Source organism: Diabrotica virgifera, chromosome 2 (assembly GCF_917563875.1).
Source record: "Diabrotica virgifera virgifera chromosome 2, PGI_DIABVI_V3a".
NCBI classification, from domain to species: Eukaryota; Metazoa; Arthropoda; class Insecta; order Coleoptera; family Chrysomelidae; genus Diabrotica; species Diabrotica virgifera.
In genome coordinates, this window is record NC_065444.1 from 10,013,052 (window position 1) to 10,038,933 (window position 25,882).

The following is a 25,882-nucleotide window of genomic DNA, read 5'->3' on the forward strand; positions in this document are numbered from 1 at the left end:
AATGATGCTGATAGTTGATGTTATCAAGTAACTGTAAAGTCTCATATATGAAATTCTTATTTCATATTAGTAGTCTACATATACTTTATTAGTTCGAAGTCTATCTTTCTGGATAGAATTGAAATCATATTAATTTAAACATGCATCTCATATTGTAAATCATGGTAAGAACATAAGGAAAACAGGTAAAGTTCTGGCAATATAAGATTACAACTAATAAAAAAATTAACAGTTTATTTTTGGACAACTTATAAATAATAAAATAAACAAGTGACTAAAATAGCCATATTTTACAGTACTGAATATTTGCTACTTAATATTATATAATTATATACGTAATTTTTACAAAAGTATACTACGTTGATTAAAACTTAAAGTGTATAAAAATATTGGCGACATTTCTTAATATAATTTCTTAGTAAAGTTTGTCATTGCAGTTTCCATACTAATTGGGGGTAGCATCAGGATGTCTCTCCAAAATCATGGCTACTCCCTGAAAACAAAATTAAATAGATTCAAACATTCCAAAACACAATATCAATAAAGTATAAACTATTATAAGGACTTCTTTGTATAAAACAATGTATGTAATAGGTTGGTAATCTGAACTAGTCGCTTTGATGAATCAATTGTGCAATTAATGCTAAGGTATGTCACTACCACAGAATAAGAATCTATATGAAAACTTCAATGGGTATGACACTATTATCTAGCAGATTTAGTGAAAATTCGTTTATGGAGTCTTCCATCTTTTCTACGTATCGGGTGCTATATTCACTGATGTTGATGTAATGTGCATTTGCTATAGTATGAAACTGTAGTCCCTATGACTGGAAACGTTAAGTATTTTTGGTATAATATTATAATTATGCTAATATAGTAGGTTCGCTTAACTCTAGACACAACTTTCTAGTGATTTTAGTAAGTAATTTTGCCAATTTCGTAAAATTGGCAAAAAAATAATTTACTAAATGTGTAGTTAGTAATTTTGCCAATTTTGGTAAAATTGGCCAAAAACAAAAATATTACCTACTAAAATCACTAGCCAGTTTTGTCTGAGTTTAGCGAACCGACTATAATATAATTATTTAATGTTGATCAAGCAACAATCGTGAATTGAAATCAATTTATTATCACACTTCATGAAGTCTCCATTGTTAGGCATGCTTGTTTCCACGTGCCGATCTTGTGTCTGGTAAACAGTTTGTTGTAACCCTCTTAACACATTCACGGACACAACTGCATATGAAGTCACTTACTCCATAAGAAGATGTTGACCATGTTCTATCCTTGGTCCAAGGATATTCCTATCTAAACCTAAACGTCCCACTGAGCGTTTAGGTTTAGTTCATCTCTCTCTATATCTATCGATCTAGTTATATCCTTCTCTGTGGAGTATTAGGCGTTTCATGGCCAAAAGTGTAAGATTGATGACTGGCTAGATCAGCACAAAGTTTAGTCCGTCTAGCATCATTATTTTTCGCCACATATCTGACCCAACTACATATTATATGCTTTGATGACTACCAGGAGGCATCTGACTGTGTAAGCTGGACAAATCTTTGGCCCATTTCAATAGAGATGGGTGGACCGATACCGATATTGGTATATTCAAAATCTTTACCAGTACAATACGAAAGACTTTGGAAAAGACAGGTCCATCTCTCAAAAAATAAAGATGAGATGATGAATGCACTTGTATTCTCAATATTTCTATCTTCTTCTTCTACGGCATTACAGCCCAAATTGAGCCTTGGCCTCCTTTACTTTTTGCCTCCACCCTTGCTTGTCTGTGGCTGCTCTTCTCCATACACGGACTCCTAAAAGGGCTTGTGCGTCGCTGTTTACTGTGTCTTCCGAGCGCTTTCTTGGCTTTCCAACCGGTCTCTTTCCCTGCATTCTAGCATTCAGTGCTCTTTTTGGTAGCCTATCCTCTCCCATTCTTATCACATGTCCGGCCCATTGCAATCTTTGTATTCTAATGAAGTCTGACAGGGGTGCTTCCTTATAAAGTTGATAAAGTTCGTTGTTGTATCAACTTCTGAAGATTCCGTTTTCCCTCACAGGTCCTGGTATTCTCCTCAGTACTTTCCTTTCGAATGTGTCGAGTTTGTTTTTGGATGTTTCTTTCAGGACCCAGGCTTCACTGCCATAGCATGTTATTGGTCGAATTAAAGTTTTATAGATTCTCATCTTTGTATTTCGGTGGACACTTTTAGACCGAAATATATGGGAGAGGGTAAAATAAGCTCTGTTTGCCTGCGTTATTCTCTTCCGCATTTCTCCATCTTCTGATCCGTCGGCATATATTTCTACTCCCAGGTATGTAAACTTTCCAACCGTTTGAATGTCATCTTCATGTATAATGTTTTGTGGGACTATATTTCTTCTCGTCTAAGTCATTATTTTTGTTTTTTCTGTGTTAATTTCCAGACCTAGCATTTTTGTCTGTGTTTTTAACTCTGCGTATGTTTCCTGTGCTCCTGTTGATGTTCTACTCATGATATTAATATCATCGGCATAAGCGGCCAGTTGAACCGTTCGGTTGGTCAGTAGGTTTCCTCGTCCAGTTTGCATTTGCCTAACCGCATACTCCAGTGCCAGGTTAAACAATGTTGGGGCCAGCCCATCTCACTGCTTTAGTCCCTGCGAAATTTTGAAAAAGTCTGTTCGGTGGTTTTGTATTCGTACACATGCCTGAGTTTCATCCATTGTGGCTTTAATGAGTCTTATTAGCTTGTGTGGTATTGGGACCGTGCAAGTTCGGCAAAGCGACCTCTATTTCTACGCTCTGTACTTTTATTCGCACTTTTAATTATATTGGCCAATTATATTAGTCCTGGTTGCTGGATAATTGTCAAGACCATAGTCCAAAAAAATAATAAGAAGAAAAAAATAAGATGCAGGTTATGTTTAGCAAACGTAAACAATTGTATGTAGTAAATAAAATCCGTTATTAAAATGCAGTATTGCAAGCAAAATACAATTAATTAAATTTACCTTTATATAATAATTGCATATCATATCAATATTGTGGAGCAATATATAATTTTTCTAAGTCAATGACAGAAGGTATGAAATATACGTCAATTTGACAATTTCAATTGACAATATGAATTATTTAAGATAGTTGCAATATTTCTCCGCGACTCGCGCACGGTCGTTTCTCGTTTCCCTTTCCAAGTACTTGCACACCGCGAATTGCCAATTCAGCCAATATATAGTATAGTTTGTTCCTTTTGACTGAGTCGTATGCCTGTTTGAAGTCTACAAACACGTTGTGAACATCAATATCGTGTTCCCATGATTTGCTCAAGATCTGTTTGACTGTAAATATTTGATCCAGTGTCGATCTTCCCCGTCGGAAGCCCGTCTGATACTCTCCAATATTTTCTGCTAATGGTTGGAGCCGCTAGTTTATAATATACGTGAGAACTTTATATGCTGTACATAGTAGAGTGATTCCACGGTAGTTTTTGCACTGGAGTTAGTCTTCTTTTTTATAGATCGGTCGGATCGATCGTTTAAAGATCGGGCATACTATACTTTTCTTCTAGTCGTCGGGTATTTTCTCTTCTTGCCATATGTCTTTGATGAGCGCCTGGATGTGACTTGCTAGGTGGTCGCCACCTACCTTATACAATTCTGCTGGTATTTCGTCAACTCCTGGAGCTTTATTGTTTTTCTGGGCCTTAATAGCTTCGAGGACTTCCTCTATAGTTGGAGCTTCTACTCCATTACCTACTTCATTCTCTTCTACGTAGTTCATACCCATTTCATCTTCCATGTCTACTTGTGTTCCAAGTAGGGTCTGAAAATAATGGTTCCAGGTTTCTGTGACTTTCTGTTGGTCACTGATTATTTGCCCACTTTCATCTTTACATAGACTTGTTTGAGGTTTATACCCACTTCTTATCTTTTTTAGGTATTCGTAAGCTCCTCTAATTTCGTTGTTTTTGAAATTTTCTTCCATTTTTTCTATTTGTCTATTTTCATAGGCTCTATATTTCTATATGAGGCATAAACTTGGACTCTTCATGCACAAGAACGCCATGGAGAAGAATGCTGCACATACCTTGGAACAGCCCATCGGACAATGTTTCTATCCTTAACCAACTTGACATTTAAAAAGTCTGTCCACAACATGTCTGCAGCGAATTCTACAGTTCTTTGGTCACGTGGTTCTCAGAGGTGACTATAATTTAGAGAGATTAATTGTTTCTGGAAACGTTCCTGGAAAAAAACAAGAGGAAGATCACCAACCAGATAGTCAGACCAAATTCAGAATTCAGCGAGCCACTTATTCTGAGAAACTCTTAGAAAGCTCTTAGCTGAAGATAGAGACCAATGGAGAAAATTTGTTAGGAGTATTGAAGAAAATCACATTCTTTAGTCTCAGTACTCGATCCACGAGAAACGACAAGAGAGAGATCCAGTCCACTTCCACTGTGTGTATGCTTTCTCTAGGATCCGTAATTCCTGTTCTGGCTCTCTGTTTCGCTGAGCAGTTTTAATTTTTCCAGATTTATTAAAGTGTTAAGTTTCTGCACCGTAACATTAAAAGAACACATTTTTCAAAAAACTTAATTTTTTTAAAAACATAATAAATAACAGATATTCTACTTACTTGACCACCAGCAGCACATGCAGCAACCAATCCAAATTGACCATCTTCTCTAACTAATCTATTAGCTGTGTGCATAGCCAATCTTACACCTGTAGCAGCAAATGGATGTCCGATTGAAAGTGATCCTCCCCAGGCATTGAACTTGTTGAGATCGGGAGCTCCAACTCTATTCTGTCTATTCATGTATTTCTGAGCGAACCAGTCACTGTCAAGCGCTTTTAAGTTCGCCAAAATTTGACCCTAAAAAGTATCGTTTAAGTATTACCCCAAAGTACCAAAAAAAATTATTGGGTGAGGAATAAAGCCAGTGGCGGCTCGTCAGGGTCGGCAGTGCTAACCCATACATTTATGAACACATTATATATATTTTTAAATATTTAATAATCAGAGTTGATGATATTCGTTTATGTGAAATAAAAAAAATATCTGTGAGATAATAAAAGACTAAATTTTATTCATTGTTTTTAAAAGAATTCGATCGATCCGATTGGGACCGTGCAAGTTCGGAAAAGCGACACCTGGTTTCTTCGCTCTGCACTTTTATTCGCACTTTTAATTATATTAGCCAATCATATGGTCCTGGTGACTGGATAAATGTCAAGGCCATAGTCCAAAAAAATAATAAGAAGAAAAAATAAGATTTAGGTTATGTTATTAAAACGTAAACAATTGTATGTAGTAAATAAAATTAGTTATTAAAATGCCGTACTGCAAGCAAAATACAATTAATTAAATTTACCTTTATATAATAATTGCATATCATATCAATATTGTGGAGCAATATATAATTTTTGTCCTTCAATGACATTAGTTATGAAATGTACGTCAATTTGACAATTTCAATTGACAATATGAATTATTTAAGAAAGTTGCAATATTTCTCCGCTATTCGCGCACGATCGTTTCGCGTATCCCTTCCGAGTACTTGCACACCGCGAATACGTTAAGTGATCCCTGTGCGCTGTGCGTAAGAGACTTTTCAAATTAATGATCCTAGCCAAGCACCCGATTGCGATTGTGTGAATTCTTATAAGGCCCGCTTCGGCAAGCCATTCGGTCCCCAGATTGACCATTTGCTTGTAATAAGAAGCTATGGAATATTAGCCGACTGGCAACCAATTGTACATTCCCCGTATTTATTTGAATGGCAAGTACGGCAGATAAACAATCTGCCGAGCGGTGATCTGCAAACGGCAACAAGACACGTACAGCCGGTTCCTAAAAAAACTGATACGACTCTTAGTAAGATTTGATCATGTTGAGCAGTGTATTTGATTGATCTGACATTATATTGATTATGACAGACAAATAATAAAATAAACAAACAACAAACAACTGATCCATGAAAAAACTAATAAGTATTTTAGAAAAATTTAAACGCAGGATGAAAGATTACATTATTACCGAGGGCGGAAAGCCCCTTAGAATAAACAAGCAGTTTCTATTGAATGAAATATTTGAAATTAAATATCACACTTTTTTTTATTTTCAGCCCTGTAACTTATTAAAATAAATATTATAGAAGTTTTCAGGGACTTTCAGCCCTCGGTAATAATGTAGTCTTTCATTCTGAGTTTAAATTTTTCAAAAATATTTATTAGTTTTCTCAGGATTCGAAAAAAAATGAATACAATTAAAATACATTGAGAATTTTGACATGCGTCACAATTTTGCATTAACTCAATGTAAAATTCTAAACTGTTGAATTCCAGCTTCCCTAATTATTTGACATCAAAAGACATTAGAAACTATTTGTAGATGATTGAAATCTGTATTGAAAAGAACTGTTAAAATTGGTCTACGTAATTAAACATATTCCAAAATTTTGTAAAAATGTAATACATTTCAGTTTTCAGCCCAAACTTAGGCCACACACAATGCAATAATGTTCACATTTTTGAACTGTCAATATTTTTATTTTATCATCTATTGTTTAAAAACAATACAGTTGATAAGATACCCTCAGATGCGGAGAAAGTATTAATAATAAAGATTAATAATAAAGTCTAATAACCGTGGAACAGAATAAGCTATCTGACAAATTTTAAGATTTGGCAGTGACATTGACAGTATGTAAATATTAGGTATTTATCCTTCAAAATACACTGCTCAATTTTCTACAAAATACGCGTCAAGAGTCGTATCAGTTTTTTTTGGAACCAGGTGTACCTATTATAGACCAGGGCGCATCTGTAAAAATATTAGTACAGTGGAACCTCGATAACTGGGATTAATCGGGACCGCGGCCGATCCGGGTTATCGAAAATCCGGGTTAGCCGGAGAATATAGTAAAAATTAATAAATAACCTCCATTATAATTACAAAAACATGAAACACATATGCACAGTACACATCTTAATTACGTATAGTTGTATAGAGTGTAGAGTTTTGTTCATTTCTTGGTAAAAAACTCAGTCATACTGTAGAGATGTACCGACACCATAATACGGTAGGTCTGGATCCTGCGTACAAAAAAAAATTGATAAATAGCAAGCTGAAAATTTGTTATTAGCTTAAGGGTGTCTAGTCGGACAAACATTAATATATGGGAACACTGGAACAGGGGAAGTTTTAACTGTGGAACAGGTTAAAAATTTGGAACGGTCAGACCACGAAAACGGCACATGTATTTTTTCCGACAGAACAGACTTAAACTCTCCGAACAGAGATTAAACTCTCATGCAAAAATCAGACTGCTATTTATCACCAAATTGGCGTTTTAATGAGTGGAACATGTAGAATATGTCAAATGACAGGAATTATGACAGGTGATAAATAGCAGTCTGATTTTTGCATGAGAGTTTAATCTCTGTTCGGAGAGTTTATGTCTGTTCTGTCGGACAAAACAAATGTGCCATTTTCGTGTTCTGACCGTTCCAAATTTTTGACCTGTTCCACAATTAAAACTGCCCCTGTTCCAGTGTTCTCATATATCAAAGTTTATCCGACTAGACACCCTTAAGCTATTAATAAATTTTTAGCTTGCTATTAATCAACTTGTTTTTCATACGCGGGATCCAGACCTATGGTAGCATAATATCATATTATGATGCTGCAATAAATTTATTTTAAAGATTCGCCTTTATCAATCCTACCTAATGTTTCTAGTTTCTTTTCCATTGTCACTACAACATTTTTACGTTTTGTTACCATTACGTAGACAAAGCAAACACAATCTGAAGCACGATTACATTACAGAACGGAAGTGATTAATAGGCTGTACTACACACAAGACCATTGTTTTAAAAAAGAATTTTTAAATAGTCACGTCTTTTTTAAACAATGCTAAGACAGTTTGACATAAATAAAGAAAAAGGAATACAGACAGGTGTCTGTTCTTTCCGATAAGCTGAGACGGTCGCTCTGGCTGCCGCCGTGTGCATGAATCATTTTTACTATTGTACTTACCTATGTGTTCAAATTACACAAATACACATTATCTCTCAAATATTATTTGGCCTACATACATTTTTATTTGATAAAATTGTTAAATTGTTTATTTGTTAAATTTTTGTCTGATGAAAATCGGTCCGGGTTAGCCGGACTTCCGGGTTATCGGGGGCCGACTTATCGGGGTTCCACTGTACATTAATTTGGACGTTGAGAGGTGACTCATATTTGTTTGCAGAAATTGCTTGAAAATAACTCATATAATAATATTTGGGTTATCATCTCACTCAAAAAGGTCCGGAGCGTTGTCTAAATAATCAAAATGTCAAAAAATGAAGGAAAAATTCGATATTTTTCTTCATTTTTTGATTATAACTTTAACAGTATTCTTTTTCGATAAAAGTTGCACTGACATAAAAGTTGCGTAATTAAATTTCCTACAATATAGGATTCAAAAAATCAAAAAACGAAGAAAAAAATCGAATTTTTTCTTCATTTTTTGACATTTTGATTATGTAAACAATGTTCCGGACCTTTTTGAGTGGAAGGATAACTCAATTATTATTTCCAAAGAATTTTCAAAATATCTATTAGACAAGTTCATTAAAAATTATCCATCATTCTTTAATCAAATAAAATAAGAAAATGGATTAACAGTATTATATGCTGATCTAAATATCTTCGGAAGGTTGGATAAGTTACAAAATATGTTTAATTTTATATACTGCAATTCATTGGGTATAAAATTTCTGTTCCAGAAATTAATAAATTATTGTGCTCAAATGTGGGCAAATTCTGCCTCAAATGAACGGGATTTCTCTTGTCTCAAAAGAGTCAAAACGTATTGTCGAAACACTATGAAACAAGAGAGAATGTCAAACTTGTCTCAAATGTCAATAGAAAAAAACTTTTAAAACCTCTCCAAAACAATAAAAAATTTTACAATGACGTTATAACCCATTTTGCTACTTCGAAACAACATAGACTAGAGTTAATTTATAAACAGGTTTAGGTTCTAAATTTATAGGAAAAAACAAAAAAAAATAAAAAAAAAACAAAAACCAAAAATTTCCTATGAAATTGAAGCATTTTAATTAGATGGCATACCTATCTGAGGAGACAAATCCTTGCCGACCCTGTCCCTAAAGCCACGGCCGCCACTGAATAAAGCTCTAGTTGATGATACCGTGTATCATAACATAATGGTGTCTACTTACTGCAAAGGCTTCATGGAATTCCCAAACATCAATCTCCTTGGGTGTGAGTCCAGCCCTTTCTAATACTTGAGGTGTTCCATACGCAGGTCCCAGAAGAAGTTGATCGATGGGATCTTGGGATACGTAAATGAAGTTTCTGAGGTACGCTTTTGGTTTTAGCCCCAGTTGTTTGCACTTAGCTTCTGTAGTAATGAGGCAAGCAGAAGCACCATCAGTCAAAAATGAAGCATTTGCTGCAGTGACCGTTCCATGAGGTTTAATAAAAGCTGGTTTGAGTGACGCCAATTTTTCAGGACTTGATACACGGATACCATTATCTTTTTCGACTTGCTTTGCAACTCCTGGTACTTGGAATGGCACGATGTCGGTTAAGTAACCTTTATCAGCAGCTTCTTGTGCTCTGGTATGTGACCTTAAGGCAAATTCGTCTTGCTCCTTGCGGTTTGCTCCAAAAGCAGCAGCGAGCCTATAATAAGAGTATAATATAGTCTATAAAGTGGTACTCGTAAGTAATTAACTACTTAAAAAATCATAAATTTATAATCACATATGAAATATGTAATAGAACAGGCAATCTAAGCATGTTAAAATTTAACAATCTTACCTGTCGGCTGAATGACCCATAGTCTCTCCAGAAGAAAATTCGGCAATTGATGGGAGATCTGGTACAAAGTAATCAGGTCTGATCGAAGCCAACAAAGACAGTCTCTGTTGGAGGTTCTTCGCTTTATTTGCTTTTAGTAGTAGGTTTCTCATTTTTCTGCTATGTCTAATAGGGATATCTGACATAAATTCTACTCCACCACATACTATTGTCTCGTAAATGCCACTGTTAATAAGACCAATAGCTGAAACAAAAGATACACATGAAACTTATATTTCTTCTTCAGCATATTACATATTATATATTTTTTTCAAAGACAGTAGTTAGTGTCTCACGATGACACAGAAAAACAGTAACAGTAACATATAGACAAGTTAAACCCTATAAGTTAAGGACTACAGAAAATTGTAGCTCATTACAGAGAAATGTAAACGCTATCTTGTAGTATCTTATATTTGACAATAATATATAACTAAAGTTTAACAATACCTGTTGTCATGGCAACATTTGAAGAAATGCAAGCCATTGTGACAGTATGAGCAGGAGTTTTGTCACTATATCCAGCAACCAGAGCAGCTTCCCTAGCAATATTAGAAGTTCTGACTTCTTGCATCACAGTACCATAAATAACATAATCGATAATTTCCTTTGGAACACCAGTCTTCTTAAGAATGCCACTGAAACGATGAATATTTTGTTAAGCATACAAAAAGTTACACATACATAGTTAATTGAATCAGTGAGAAGAGAAAGCGGACATGTCCATAAATACGCATTTTTGTCATTTTGACAGAAATCCATTATAAGTATGAAGACGCACCATTTTTTAGAGAAACCGGACATATCTTCATACTAACAAAGCATTGTTAATACAAAGATATGCCCGGTTTTTCTTCTCACTGATTCAATTACAGAATGGGCATTTTTACACATTAATTTTTAATGTAGGGACAGTTGCGCTAAAATATTTTAAGTTAGAGTATGCAGAAATTCATATTCACTAAATCTTGTTGTCATCAGCTTGTCTTGTTGACAAGCACTGTTATCATCCCTTTTGTGGAAATAAGTTTATCAAGATTCTAGTAGAACTGGTCTTTAAATTCATTTTAATATAATTTATGTCCATGAATACTTAAATGTTTACTTATTAGTAACAATAATTTATGTCCATGAATGCTTAAATGTTTACTTATTAATACCAATATTCTCTGCACAACTATCATTTGATTAAGAAATAACAATATGTGGATTTTAACAAGACACTTATGTTAAGAGGCAACATTAGCATGTCATCAATATTACTTCGGGAGATAGAGCACACCCTTTTTCGAAAGTTCTGCGAAACTTTGGCAACAGTGCATCAGCATTATTTGACACTAACTAATATTGTGACAATATACTCATAGGCGCGCTAAATGGAAGTAATAGAAAACAATTATTTTATTATAAGTAAATAAATATTTATAAAAATATACCAAAATAGGTGAAAATTTTATTAAAAGCAGGTATTTTGGTATTTTCATTTAAATTTAAAATTTAAATTTTAAACTATTGATATTTCTAGAATAAAAGATCCTCCTAAAACTCTATATACACTATGCATTAGAATTCGAAATATTTTTACATAAAATATACTTACTACAAAACTTACAATTAATAATAATCTATTTTTTCAAATAGTCCAACAACTTAGTTCTATTACACAAAATATAATAAATTAATTATAAACAAACAATACTTCCTTATGGATAAACACTAATGAATTCCAATATCTTGGAAAATAATACACTACTGCACTGAGCAGATATCGATATAGATAAGAGAACAGATAAGAGAATCATGCTATTACACTTAGAAAATTTATTTATTTATTTATTTATTAAAACTTACAAACACCACCTACAGTTGAGTCCGCCAGTCTTTACCCGTGCGTCATCATTTAAAGCAAACGAAATAAGTCGGAAATTTACTGAACGTAACGGCAAATGGATATTATTCCGATCACGGGTTATTATAAAATTTGACGTTATCAAATAAATAGAATGTCAAATTTAAATTTTGCTTTAAAATTTTGGTGCATCATTACAGCTACATTTGAAGTAGCTTAATAAATTATTTTATTATCATTGATTAATAAATAAATAAACAATTTATAAAAAAATTTAATAACATATTTTCTTTTTGTTATTTTATTCACTTTGGCGGAACCTTAAACACAAGCATTCAACTGTGTCAACAATGAGGTTAGCTTTGTACGTCGTCAAAATTTATCTTAAAATATCATAAACTTATCACAAAAGTTCTAACTCCAATATAAAATTAGTTGTGAAAACAACTGTTTGTATACTATAAAAAACTTTAAAATGCAAAAACTCGACAAAATAACAGCAAAAAATTCAACAAACTGACAGCCACAAAAGTAAACAAACCAAAACGTCAGAAATTGTACTTAAAATATGTGAAGACATACCCAACCGTCTTTCTTTGTACCTATCTCTTTTCAATACACTGAGTCTTAATCGTTCATAAAAATAACATGTGTTTTTACTTAAATAACAAACGGCAGCTGGTTTGTCATTAATGTCATGCGTGCAAGAGAATGATGCTAAATAAAAAGTATGTGTTTTATCTCACCAGGTATTAATGACGCGCGGGTAAAGACTTGCGGACTCAACTGTAGGCTAGGTAGTAATTACATGTAAGAGTAAAATCGATGGAGGTTTATCAAAATGACAGTGACTATTTCTCTATGTTGCCTAATCAGTTATTAGTTATAATTATAGTTATTATATTATAGTTATTATTTTCGATTTCGTGTTATAGATAATCAATTTTCGTAGTTCCAATGTGACACAAAATCTAGGCATGGGATAAAAAAGTTTAGTTGAAGAAAGTGTATTTTTTGGTTCTCTTTAATGGCGGTACAGGCTCGTTTTTGTAATATTTTATTTAATTATAGAGTAATTTCGATATACTAATATATTTCTCAAATTGGGCTCTATACCGCCATTCTTTACTATGTTACGAATATGTGTGCCAAATATCTCAACAAAATATTCAAAATTAAAGCTGCAATCTTGGAACGCATTTTCCGTTTTGATGACGTGCCGATATAGCCTCTTAAAGTAGAGATTAGTCAATTGACATCCTTCTTTTCATGAGCATTTTTCAGTGCGTCACAAATAATAGAAAAAAAGGTAAGTCCGTGATAATATACATTTTAGTGACATGACATTTTAGTTAAATCTGACAGTTGTCAAATTTTATTTGCAATTTGGCATAAAAATAAATCAATTGTGTTTATTGCATTTATAAAATGGTATTTTCTTTGATTTGTATAGTCTTTTAAATTGTTCAGATTATAATCGTAGATATATTATATAATTCGCAAAATATTTTATTTTCGATTATAGCGCCATCTATTGACAACTAGAATAAATGTTATAAATGTCACCGACGTGCGTTTTTTCTGTCACATACAATTTAATGCGTTAGAAAGAAATCGAAAAACTGTGACGCACTGAAAGATCCTCATGAGAAAAAGCATATCTGACTGAAGGATGAAGACAGTTCTATCTTTGGATATTAATCAACTAGACTGGTGAATCTTGATATTAACTGGATAATATTGAGATTAATCTGATTTCGGATGTTAACCATAACATTAAACATTTCCTTCAATAAATTAATACTGGGGCATAGAATTTCACATGTAGTAGTCTTGGATATTTCTATCTGCCTTGTTTTGCAAAAAAACTAATCATTAACTAGTTTTGATGGGAAATAAGCCACAATTTTACTAAAAAAATTATTATATTTTAGTATTGTTTATATATCTATGTATTATTAATATTATTTATAATTTAAAATAACACATGTACATATTAAGGTCAGAGTTTGGTATTAGTTTTGAGAGTAAACTAAAGTATAGGTCTTACTTACGATGTCAGGATAGTATCATGAAGTTTTTTCCTGATTTTTCCTCGTGATTTACTATAGAATCTCTAGCGCGAGAATTTTACAGTCACCATTGCATGTGGTTGTCTTTTTAAAGACAGATCACATGTTATGATTTTTTGTGATGGATATTCTTGAGTTGGGGTTGATTTCATGTAATCGAATAAAGTCGTCCCAGGAACTCAACTCATAACTATTGGCAATATGATTTTAAAGTCTTCTACTTTAAAATGTATAATATATGCCTGAATTGCCGATATAAATGAGTCAGATTAAATAAATTACCTATTAGAAGAATTTTTTTTACTAAGCAGCAACATTTTTGTTTAATTCATTAATATTTTTTGTATTTTGACAACGACACCCGATTTGGGCGTCGAAACAATATTGAAAACAATAAAAGCCGAAAGAGAAAGCAACTACAGAGTGGTGTGTACAAACTAACTTGTGGTGACTGTCCGAAAACTTACATCGGTCAAACTGGCAGAACTTTTGACAAACGGATGGCAGAACAGAAAAGGGCTTTCAACAATAGAAAAACAGACACTTCTACATACGCACTTCACCTTCTAGATCATAATCATTCTTTCAATGAAGAGTTTCAAATTCTACATATTCAAAATAAAGGCCTTAAGCTATCACTTTTAGAATCAATGGAAATTAATAAATTGAAAAATACAGATATAATTCTGAATGACCAACTCGAGACAAACAGCTCCCCACTCCTCAACCTCTTCAGTTAAAGACTTAAAAAGGCAAACACATTGTAAAATATATCACTTGAGAAAGGCACTTTGCCGAAACAGCTGTAGTAATAACATAGTTGTAATAAATTTTGTGGAAGTATAGAAAACAAACGTTTTTCAGTGTTTTATTGTGAGTTAATAAAATCATTTTTTTAGTAAAATTATGGCTTATTTCCCATCAAAACTAGTTAATTGCAAAAATGCCACAAGAAAATAGCTTCAGAACAAAACTAACCATTTTTAAATTGCTCCCCATTGCTATTCAAATTCAGATAATAGAGTTTAGAGCATAAATTTTTGATAGAAAAACACTGTTATAGTGGATCCCAAACCTTTTTTTCAGGGCGTCATTAATTTTAACGTCATGTAGGATTTTAAGAATGTCGCAAATCATTACATGACATTTTAGTTAAGTCAAGTCAAGTCATTTATTCATGTATTTATACAAAGTACTTACATACGTCAAAAAATAGTGTACAACTTTGGTCCACAGATATAAAATACAAATATAAAAACACAAGGCATAATATGAAATAATACATACATCGATTAAGACAAACACTTTCTGGGTTCCTAAGAATAAACAAAGTACAATTCAACAATTCACAACCCAGTTCCAAACATTAAAGTTAAAATTTAAAAATTCATCACTGCTGTAAAATGCCTGACCTATGAGAAAATTCTTTAGTTGTTTTCTAAATTGTAAAATTGGCAATTCAGTAATTTCAGTAGGCAACTTGTTGTAGAATGTTACACCATAAGAGTTTGGTCCGTCTCTACTTCTTTGGAGCCTGGTGTAGGGCAATATTAAGGCATGCTTATTTCTGGTTTCATATCGGTGTACATCCTCATGTCTTTGATGACAATCTATATTTTGTTTCACATGAACAAGACTCTAGAATAAATAGCGAAGGTAGAGTTAGTATGTGCAATGCAACAAATGCTTGCCGACATTCTTTCTGATAGGACAGGCCAGCAATTATCCTTACTATTCTTCTCTGAATACGAAAGACATCTTTGGCTCCAGCACTGTGACCCCATGCCAAAATTTCATAGCTGATGTGCGAATGACACAGTGCAAAATAGGCCTGTTGTAAAGTGAACTGAGATACACACTCAGAAAGTCTTCTAATCAGAAAAGTTGCAGTTCCTAACTTAGCAACAAGGGACCGTGTATGAGCTTTCCAACATAGTTCTGCATCCAAGTAAACCCCAAAAATTTTATTTGTTTGTCTGCATCTCCGGGTGGAAGCTGTCTTGTTGAAAAAATCAAAGACTGGGTTTTATTGATGTTTAGAAGCAACATATTTGCTGCAAACCATTGTTCTGCCTTATCTTGTGCTTGTTTTGATGCCTCTATTGCTGCATTACAATCCCAATCTTTGCAGGTAATAGTAGTATCATCAGCAAAAAGAGTAAATGAACTGGTAAGGTCTGTCTGTGGAAGATCATTAATATAAATTAGAAATAAAAGTGGTCCCAATATTGACCCTTGAGGTAATCCGATATTTATAGCTCTCTCTGCCGACCTCACTCTACCCACCTGCACACTCTGCTTTCTATCGGAGAGATAGCTGGAGATCATTGCAATGCTACTATCTCCAAACCCATATCTCTCCAATTTCCTGAGAAGCAGTTCATGTGAAACACAATCAAAAACTTTGCTCAGGTCACAAAATGTAGCCGACAGATAGCAGCTCTGCTCAAAAGCCTCTTGAATCTTCATCACTAACTCCACGATGGCTTTTGTCGTATTTAGACCCCTTCTAAAACCAAACTGACTATTTGTGAACAAATTTTTGGATTCAAAGTACTTATTGTAATAATCATTGCTGCCATACATTTCTCAAATACCTTTGATATTATAGGAAGGAGTGATATTGGCCTATAATTGGATGGGTCATCATTGTCACCCTTCTTATAGATCTGTACCACCACTGCTTTTTTGAGCAGATCAGGAAAGATGCTTTCCTTAAAGCAGTGATTTATAAGTGTTGTTAATGGACTAACAATGAGATGTTTCACTCCTTTTATTATGTTAACCGAGAATCCGAAGTAGTCTCTACTTTTCTTGTTCACCATGTTTGTTAAAATGTCTCTGATTTCAATGAGAGAAACAAACATCTTGGAAGAAAAATTCTTCCCCAAACATGGTGACATCAAAATCCAAGGGATTGAAAAAGGAGGGTTGAATCTGGGTTTGCAAGTTACAGGTGACATTAGTGAAGACGTCATTAACATTCATTAGGTGTAATTTTTGTTTCTAACTTGCTTTTAGACTTGTTTATGTGTTCATTGATGATACCCCACATACACTTAACTGGATTGGATGTAGTTGAAATAAGGTTATCATTGGCCCTTTGTTTAGTAGATTTTATTGCTAATTTATAATCTTTTTTGTGATTTGCTAATAGAGTTTTCTGAGCCAATGTAGGAAACTCATCATACTGCTCCTCTAGCTTACTGCTTTATATCATACTGCTTCTTTAGCAAGTGCAGAGTTTCCCTCATGGACTTCAAATCATCGTTGAACCAGTTTATTAGTCGACTTGGATCTCTACATTTTTTATAGAATTTTTCAGGAAAAGAGTGCAAGAAAGCCTTACTTAATTCATTATGAAATGCAATGAATCTGACAGTTGAAATGCAATGAATGTTAAATCTGACAGTTGTCATAATATTTATATTTATATAAACATCAATATTTATACAAATATTTGTCAGAATATTAATATTTAAAATATTTTAATGTACAAATAAATAAATATAAAATCAAATTTCACTATATCCGAATATACCAATGACATAAAATATTTATATTTACGTCGCTGAAAAATACTATCTGACAAACGAGACCTGGTGGCTAACCTTGCCCGAAAATACACAGCAATAAATGCACAATACGACAAGGTCATGCGCCAGGTCTTGCTTGTCCGATTGTACTGACCTAGAAATTACAATTGTCATTTTACCATATGATCGATTATTTTTGTGTCAAATTATCTTTACTCGCCTCATTGATTGGTTATCTGTTTAGAGTATTGTAATCGCCAACCAATTATACATCTATAAGTATAAATTCGTTTTAGTATGCAAATACCCATCAAGGAATACATAATTTTCAAGTTCAATGTATAATAGTCACAGAGGTACCTATAGTCCATCCGCTATAACTTTTCCCATGGGTACGATTCATTTTTAATCAAATTAAGTCAAAACAAAGTGAAACATACGCCGATGTGTGTAGTATATAGTATACAGCAGCGGTTTTCAATCTGTGGTACATGTACCACTGGTGGTACATTTCATTAGTTGAGGTGGTACACAAAACTCAAAACAGCCAAAATCAACACCACTATTGGCACTATTGTAGTTAATTAGATCGCCTAGCTAGATAGGTATTTCAGTTATAGGAGGTACCAAAAAAAAAATAAAAATTATTTGGTGGTACATTACTCAAAAAGATGGAGAGTCGCTGGTATACAGTATACAAAATGTACAGTATTTCTCATGATCATTTTTCAGTGCGTAACAAATGATAGGAAAAAGGGTAAGTCCGTGATAATACACATTTATGACATTTATTCTAACATGACATTTTAGTTAAATCTGACAGTTGTCACATTTTATTTTCAATTTGGAATAAAAACAAATCAAATGTGTTTCTTGCATTTGTAAAATGGTATTTTCTTTGATTTGTATAGTCTTATAAATTATACAGATTATATTTGTAATATTATTATCTAATTAAAAAAAATTATTTTTTTATTATGGCGCCATCTATCGACAACTAGAATAACTAGAATAAATGTTATAAAAATGTCACCGACGAAATGTAATCACTGACGTGCCTTTTTTTCTGTCACATACAATTTAATGCGTTAGAAAGAAATCGAAAAACTGTGAAGCACTGAAAGATGATCATGAGAAATACTGTATATACACATCGACGTTCGTTTCAATTTATGTTTTGACTTAATTTGATTGAAAATGAATCGTACAGCATGGGAAAAGTTATAGCGGACGGACTATATGTTGTTTTCTGTCACTTTCAACTATAATGTGTTAGAGAAAATTCGATAATATGTGACGCACTGAAAAAAGGGTTTGGGACAATCTATATCACATTTCTCTATTCAACTAAAAACATATAAGTACATAAATATGAAGAATGAAGGACTAGATGACTAGAGCAAAAATGTATAGTATTTTTACTACAAAAACGTTATTACGTAGGTCAAAATTTTTGACGTAAGAGAACTGTCAAAACATTAGAATGTGACTTTTATAAAAACATGGCAATATGAAAAGTCACATTCTAATGTTTTGACAGTTCTCTTACGTCAAAAATTTTGACCTGCGTAATAACGTTTTTGTAGTAAAAATACTATGAGCTTATTCATCTTATTGTATAATAAATAATGTTTTTGAATCTAATTCTGGTAGCTTTAATCCATTGGATTATTGTACTTTACAATCACAAGGATGACACATATCGTCGTCGACACAAGAAAACCGCGTAACTCCAATTTTTACTTAAAATGATATTTTACTGTCATCTATTAGCCAATCGCCTATTCTAGCCATCCGACAAATAATACGTCATTTAAATGTAGATTTCTATTTTTAAAGTGTATACTAGAAAAGCAGGTATCTCCCTTGTCAAAAAATTATGTTAGTAGAACACGCAACTCCTTCTGCTTAATCAGTTAGGTGATTATTGCCGTTGATTTGATTTGTTTTTTTGGAGTGAAATAGAGGCTTTTAAGTTCTAATTTTACATCTGTAAGGAAGTCAGATAAAGTAAGTTGATTTGGGTAATAAATGTTTTTAGTACAATTAAAAAATAAAGGGATTTTTGTTGCTTTAAACTATCGCTAGAGTTACATGGTTTTCCATATTTTATTTTATGAACCCATGTTGGAGTTACATGTTCTTTTAAATTACTGTTTTTAGGCTCTCCTGAAAAATTAAGGAAAATGGAGTTACGAGTTTTTCTTGTGTCGACGACGATATACTTTGTGTGATATAAAAAGCATTAAATAAATAAATACCTAATATACAATTTATCCATTTAATTAATTTTTTTTTTATTTTTAATGACTGGATATTGAATTAACAGTTGAGCAGTTGAAATAATCAACCATGACAGATATTAATTTTACCTTAGAGCCTGTTTAGCCAGTTCATGTGGCATAAGTTTTGCATAATCAGTTCCAGATAACAAAAAGGGGGTCCTTACTCCATCTACTAATACTATGTTCTGACCATTTTTAGGAGCCAAAGATTTCTTCTGATTGTTATGAATTCCAAGGGAAAAAGTTCTCAAAGCATCTGAAAATGATAAGAGGAAAAATTTACACAGAACATTTGATTTTGAAAAACAGCTGCTTGAAAAACAAAAGAAACATTTAGATCACAAATAATTGAATGCACTATAAATATTTAGTGTAAAAATAGAGAATATTAACTTACTGCCTTGTTGCTTTATTAGGCCTAATGTAACCTGATTTTTTACAATATTTCTCGCTGAACTTAAAGCCATTTTCGTATTTTATTTTTTGTTTTACTTTTACTTAAATGAAAGAACAAAATAAATTAATAATATAAACCGAGTCCACAAAATTGAACCCAAATTTTTTAGATTAGACTTTGACCCCTCGTACTTTGAAATTAAAAATGTAGTAAAAATATAAAAAATAAAAAGTTAGATGTTAGATGTAAACATTTGACAGGTACACAAAAAAATAAATGGGTTGGTAGTTCTGACCAATGACGCAGTGGTCCTAAGAAATTTAAAAATTATTTTGTATTTTCAATTAAATATTTACAAACAAGTTTAAGATACACATAAAATTAATATAAAATAATTATATACGTTTTTATTGTACCATACATATACTCTGGGCTAATTAGCAAAATACAAGGAAAAGTTATTTACCAGCAATTTTATTGCTGGAATCGAATCTTATTATTGTATGTATTAATAATATAGATATGCAAAGTCCGCAGATAGTGTGCTACTTTTTTTATAAACAAAATGGCGCCCGAAAATCGTGTTTTTTCAATTTTTGCTCTATAACTCCAAAGATTTTAACTTTAGACCAAAAACACCCAAATAAAAATTCACCGCAATTAAATTCTGCATAGAGACGTGTTTTTTCCGATTTACTTCGACGAAAAATTTCCCCGGAAAAAGCGGGTTTTTTCAACAAAATCTTTAATTTTCAACTAAACTTTTAGATAAGTAGTTGTTAATCAATAATTAAATAACTTGGTAACGTAAAAGCCCTTTCTGCATAGGTATATTATAATTCCATGGAAAGTGAATGAAAAGTTTAGCAACAATTAAAATGTTAATTAAAAATTTACGGTCGCTATAATAACGACAATAATTATGATGCATAAAAATAACTATGATTTTTTCATAAAAAGACACTATACCTACATATAATTATATATTATAAACAATTTTTTGGTTTATAAACAAATAGAATATCTCGGGAAATATTCAACTAAATTAAATTGTTAAAATGGTATTCGAAAGACAGCGGCAGGACGCTTCTTTTAAAAGAAAAAAAGTTTAATTATGACGAGTGGTTCCTGAGATACAACCGGTCAAAGTTGACCGGAATTTACGGCAAAGATATAAACAATAGGATCATAATTTTCAAACCATCACCTTTTTATTTTTGTCCTATTTCTCCACACCTATTTTCATATCTTTAAAATCCTCATAACATATATTATTATAATAAAAACTATTGATAATACGTGTGAAAATTGCCAAAAATAGCAAAATTCCAATCAAAAATTAGGTTGGAGAAAATGTAACCCTCAAAGTTCAAAATCGGTATACGTTAACAAAATGCATTTTCTCGGCTTCCCATGGAGCAATTTCCTTCATTCTTTTTTTGTTCCCTAATAACTCGAGTAGGGCCATCGAACTATATAAAGCATTATTAAATGTCAAACTTGCTTTTGTTTCGTTATAATAGATTAATTTATTTATAAGAACAGAAAATTACATATTTTTACCAGTTGTAGGCTTTTTTTTTTAGATAAACTTACTACAAGTGTACCTTTTAAAGTTAAAAACATAAATATTCTCATTTGAAAGCTGTATAATAATTATTTAAACAATTTTTATTTAAACAAATTAAAATATTGTGTTATAAATTAATTTATTATAACAAAACAAAAGCAAGTTCGACATTTAATAATGCGTAGTTCGATGGCTCTATTCGAGTTACTTGGGAACAAAAAAAGAATGAAGGAAATTTGCTCCATGGGAAGCCAAGAAAATGCATTTTTTAACGTATACCGATTTTGAACTTTGAGGGTTACATTTTCTCCAACCTAATTTTTGATTGGAATTTTGCTATTTTTGGCAATTTTCACACGTATTATCGATATTTTTTATTATAATAATATATGTTATGAGGATTTTAAAGATATGAAAATTGGTGTGGAAAAAGAGGACAAAAATAAAAAGGTGATGGTTTGAAAATTATGATCTTATTGTTTATATTTTTGCCGTAAATTTCGGTCAACTTTGACCGGTTGTATCTCAGGAACCACTCGTCATAATTAAACTTTTTTCTTTTAAAAGAAGCGTCCTGCCACTGTCTTTCGAATACCGTTTTCACAATTTAATTTAGTTTAATATTTCCCGAGATATTCTGTTTGTTTATAAGCCAAAAAATTGTTTATAATTTTAAAATATTCCTGAGGCCGCTTAAATAGTCCAATTTCAATTCTGTAAGGTACATTAGATAGGTATAGTGTCTTTTTATGAAAGAATCGTAGTTATTCTTATGCATCATAATTATTGTCGTTATTATAGCGACCGTAAAATTTTTAATTAACATTTCAATTGTTGCTAAACTGTTCATTCAATATCCATCGGCTTCTGGAATTATAATATAGGTATACGGAAAGGGCTTTTACGTTACCAAGTTATTTAATTATTGATTAACAACTACTTATCTAAAAGTTTAGTTGAAAATTAAAGATTTTGTTGGAAAAACTCGCTTTTTCCGGGGAAAGTTTTCGTCGAAGTAAATCGGAAAAAACACGTCTCTATGCAGAATGTAATTGCGGTGAATTTTTATTTGAGTGTTTTTGGTCTAAAGTTAAAATCTTTGGAGTTATAGAGCAAAAATTGAAACAAACACGATTTTTGGGCGCCATTTTGTTTATAAAAAAAATTAGCAACTATCTGCGGACTTTGCATATCTATATTATTAATATTGGGATAAACCGTAATCGTACCCCCTCCTAACTGCCAAAGGGTCATGGCCGCCGTCGGGACCTATTGTGCTGACATTTACAATGTTTACATATAGAAAAGTTTGTTTTTTTCTGCTTATAATGCCGTTTTCTAAAGATATTAGTGAACAAAATCGATTTGCTAACAATATTTAATATATTTTAAATGTGCTAAAATTGGATTCAACAGCAAAAGTCGCATAAATAACATATAAATAACGAATTTGTTCACCTATTACAAATGGGGTTATGTGGTTGTAACTGTTTATTTTGGGAATAAAATGAAAATGATCAATTAAACGACTGGAAAACTGTAAGTATTACAATTAAAACATGTTTATCCTATCACAAGAGTTCACTTCATTTTAAGAAAGCTAATTATTATTATACAATAGACATTTATAAACTGCCATGTACTTTTAAGGTTACTTTTGATCTGTTTTCAAAGCTTATGATTAAATGTTACCTCTTTATTAATTAGATTTGCCAACAAAAGATGCATGATTAAGGCCAAATGCAATTCCTTTGCTAAAGTCATAAAAAAAGTACCAATACAGTTAAAAAAATTATTTTAAAAAGGTCTCTCAAAAGACATGAAAATATACAACAACTCAAAAAACTAGAGAATGTAAAGAAAGCCAGGTTATTGGAAATGGAATTCCTGTTTAATTGAAAGCCAGTAAACTATCCAAGACTTTTCAGAATCAAATGTGTCAACTTGTAAAAACGATTCTTCTGAAATTTTTAGTAAAAACCAGATTATCCTCAAGAAAAATTCTGTTTAAGTGAGACTCAAAGTCATATTTGTGAATGTGTCATCTTTGAATGAAACAATTTTTTTACCTAAACAATTAAATGTATGGATCTAATTAAAAACAATGCTGAATCAAGTACAGTTACAGAAATACAATCCTTTGAACTTCTAAATGTGATTGTTGAAAGTGTTGAAATAGCTACTGCATAGGGATTCGAAAGGGATAGACTTGTTATGAACGCACTTGATCATGTACTTCTTACTGTTATAAAGTTGAAACAAAACTTATTTTATGCTTTTTTATCAGTCACTTTTAATTGTGTATCAACTTTACGTGGTACATCGTGCAAAAATTGCTAAAAATGCAAACATTATATTTATTTTCTGTGTTACATTGGATAATATGATTGAATGTCTTCCTCTTTTAGATAGTGAAGTGAAGAACATCTTGAAGTTCCAATGATGTTTCAAGATGAGGTAAATCGAAATAATTGTATGTTAGAAGGACAGAGAATATGAAGAAATGTTATTGCTGCATATTTAGTGTAGTGAAATACAAACATCAAACATTATAATATATTTTTTGATTTCAAACATTTCATATGATTATGAAAGAACATCTTTCTTTTTAAAACAATGAAGAAGTGAAGAACATAATAAAGTTCCAACGAAAATGATTCCAGATGAGGAAAATCGAAATAATGGTTGTATGTTACATGTATAGAGAATACGAAGAAATGTTATTGCTGCAAACTTAGTGTAGTGAATTAAAAACTTATTGTCAAATACAAATCAGTTTATTTCATACTTTTATAATATATAGTGATATAATTTTATATGTGTTCAAATAAAAATATTAATAAATAAAATACAATAAACACAAATCATGTATATCTTACAATGAATTACAAAATCAAAAATTAATTACAAAAATATCAAAATAAATTTAAAATATTAGAAAGTTACATATAATTTTTATAGTACCTACATACTTTGGTTGGTACTCTAATAATTTGGAGATCCATTAAAGTTTGTAGATGGAAATTGCAGGTATCTAAAAAATATAATAATATAAAGTAACTCAACAATCTCTTTTTAATTAGGGTAGCAGTTGATAAAGATGACCCTTGCTCGGGAAATCAAATGTATCTAAAAAAAAATTAAGTAACAGCTTTCTAACAAAACAATCTTAGCACTAAACGGAAACAAAGATAATGGTAAGTATTAAAACATTTTTTGAAAAATCTTTCTGAAAGTGAAAATAAAGACTACTCTCTATGGGAACAACTAAAACTGGGCATGCTTTACAAAAAAATGTATCCAGAACAAACTTCTTCTCTATAAGGCAATACTACGACAAGTCTGGATGTACAGGATTTAAATCTGGGGAACTGCCAGTAATACAAATATGCAAAAACTATTAAGATTCTAATCCGAAGTCTTCTATGATGTCCGATGTTTTTAGTACCACTACCAAATATCATGCTAAACTGAAAATTATAGGGTAAAAATCTGTCTGATCACCCAAACTTTTAAAAGCTGGATGCTTATCTGATCTAGTCCAGAGGCTGGTTTCGGTATTGCAGCTATAAAATACTTAAATAGTAAGCATGGAAATTTTTATTATGGTCCGCCTTGAGGCAAACTAGGGCACTAGAGGGTTAAGAAAAGTTACAGATCTCTACACCACTGGGAAGTAAATAGTAGTTACTAATTTGTAAAAAAGTCAGAAATATGGTAATGTAGACTAAATTAATATAAATATGTAAAGAGTTCTCACCCCTGAGTGTAGTTCCCACTGTGTCATTTTTTATATCTGTCATATTGTTATAATGATAACAGATTGCATTAAAGTTAAAATAAAAAAGAATTAAAGAAGTTCATAAAAATATTCTATTTTTGAAAAAATATTTAAGTGCTTAAATACTTTTTTAGATAAAATATACATAAAATTTATTTTTTCTACAACCGTGTTAAAAATGCAACTTTCAGCACTTTATGCAAGCGTTAAAAACGCTACCTTAAGGCACTAGTGCTTTAAAAATTTTATGGCACTGCAGTTCGTATTGACTGTATAGGCAATTTTGATGTAATGTCAAAAAAATATAAAAATGGAATGTCAGTTCAAGTAATAGTTATTTATGATACAGTACGTAAATCGTTCGGCTGGACATAGGGATTATACATTGAGAGAATTGTGGCAACTGCGGTAACCTGTGTTAGTTGAAGCTTCTGTTCGAGTACGAGTTTTTGGTGTAATAGGGCTGTTAGAACGAATAGAATGAGTGATTTTTGAAGCAAGGATGTCCATAATTA

General features: G+C 31.9%; 1 protein-coding gene across 2 annotated transcripts; it reads right to left on the reverse strand.

Moving 5' to 3' along the window:
• Nucleotides 1-217: 217 nt before the first annotated feature.
• On the reverse strand, nucleotides 218-20,355 carry LOC114324647 (trifunctional enzyme subunit beta, mitochondrial). 2 transcript variants are annotated; one of them, XM_050643348.1, is made up of 8 exons: nucleotides 20,312-20,355; nucleotides 20,017-20,116; nucleotides 19,707-19,875; nucleotides 10,328-10,515; nucleotides 9,839-10,082; nucleotides 9,235-9,700; nucleotides 4,628-4,867; nucleotides 218-493 (listed from the first exon to the last, which is right to left on the reverse strand). In XM_050643348.1, the coding sequence occupies exons 2-8, from the start codon at nucleotides 20,084-20,086 to the stop codon at nucleotides 446-448; spliced, it is 1,425 nt and encodes a 474-aa protein (XP_050499305.1). In that variant the 5' UTR covers nucleotides 20,087-20,116; nucleotides 20,312-20,355; the 3' UTR covers nucleotides 218-445. The 2 variants fall into 2 exon arrangements, with proteins under 2 accessions (XP_050499305.1, XP_050499304.1); XM_050643347.1 differs by lacking the exon at nucleotides 20,312-20,355 and having other exon boundaries at nucleotides 20,017-20,255.
• Nucleotides 20,356-25,882: the final 5,527 nt, after the last annotated feature.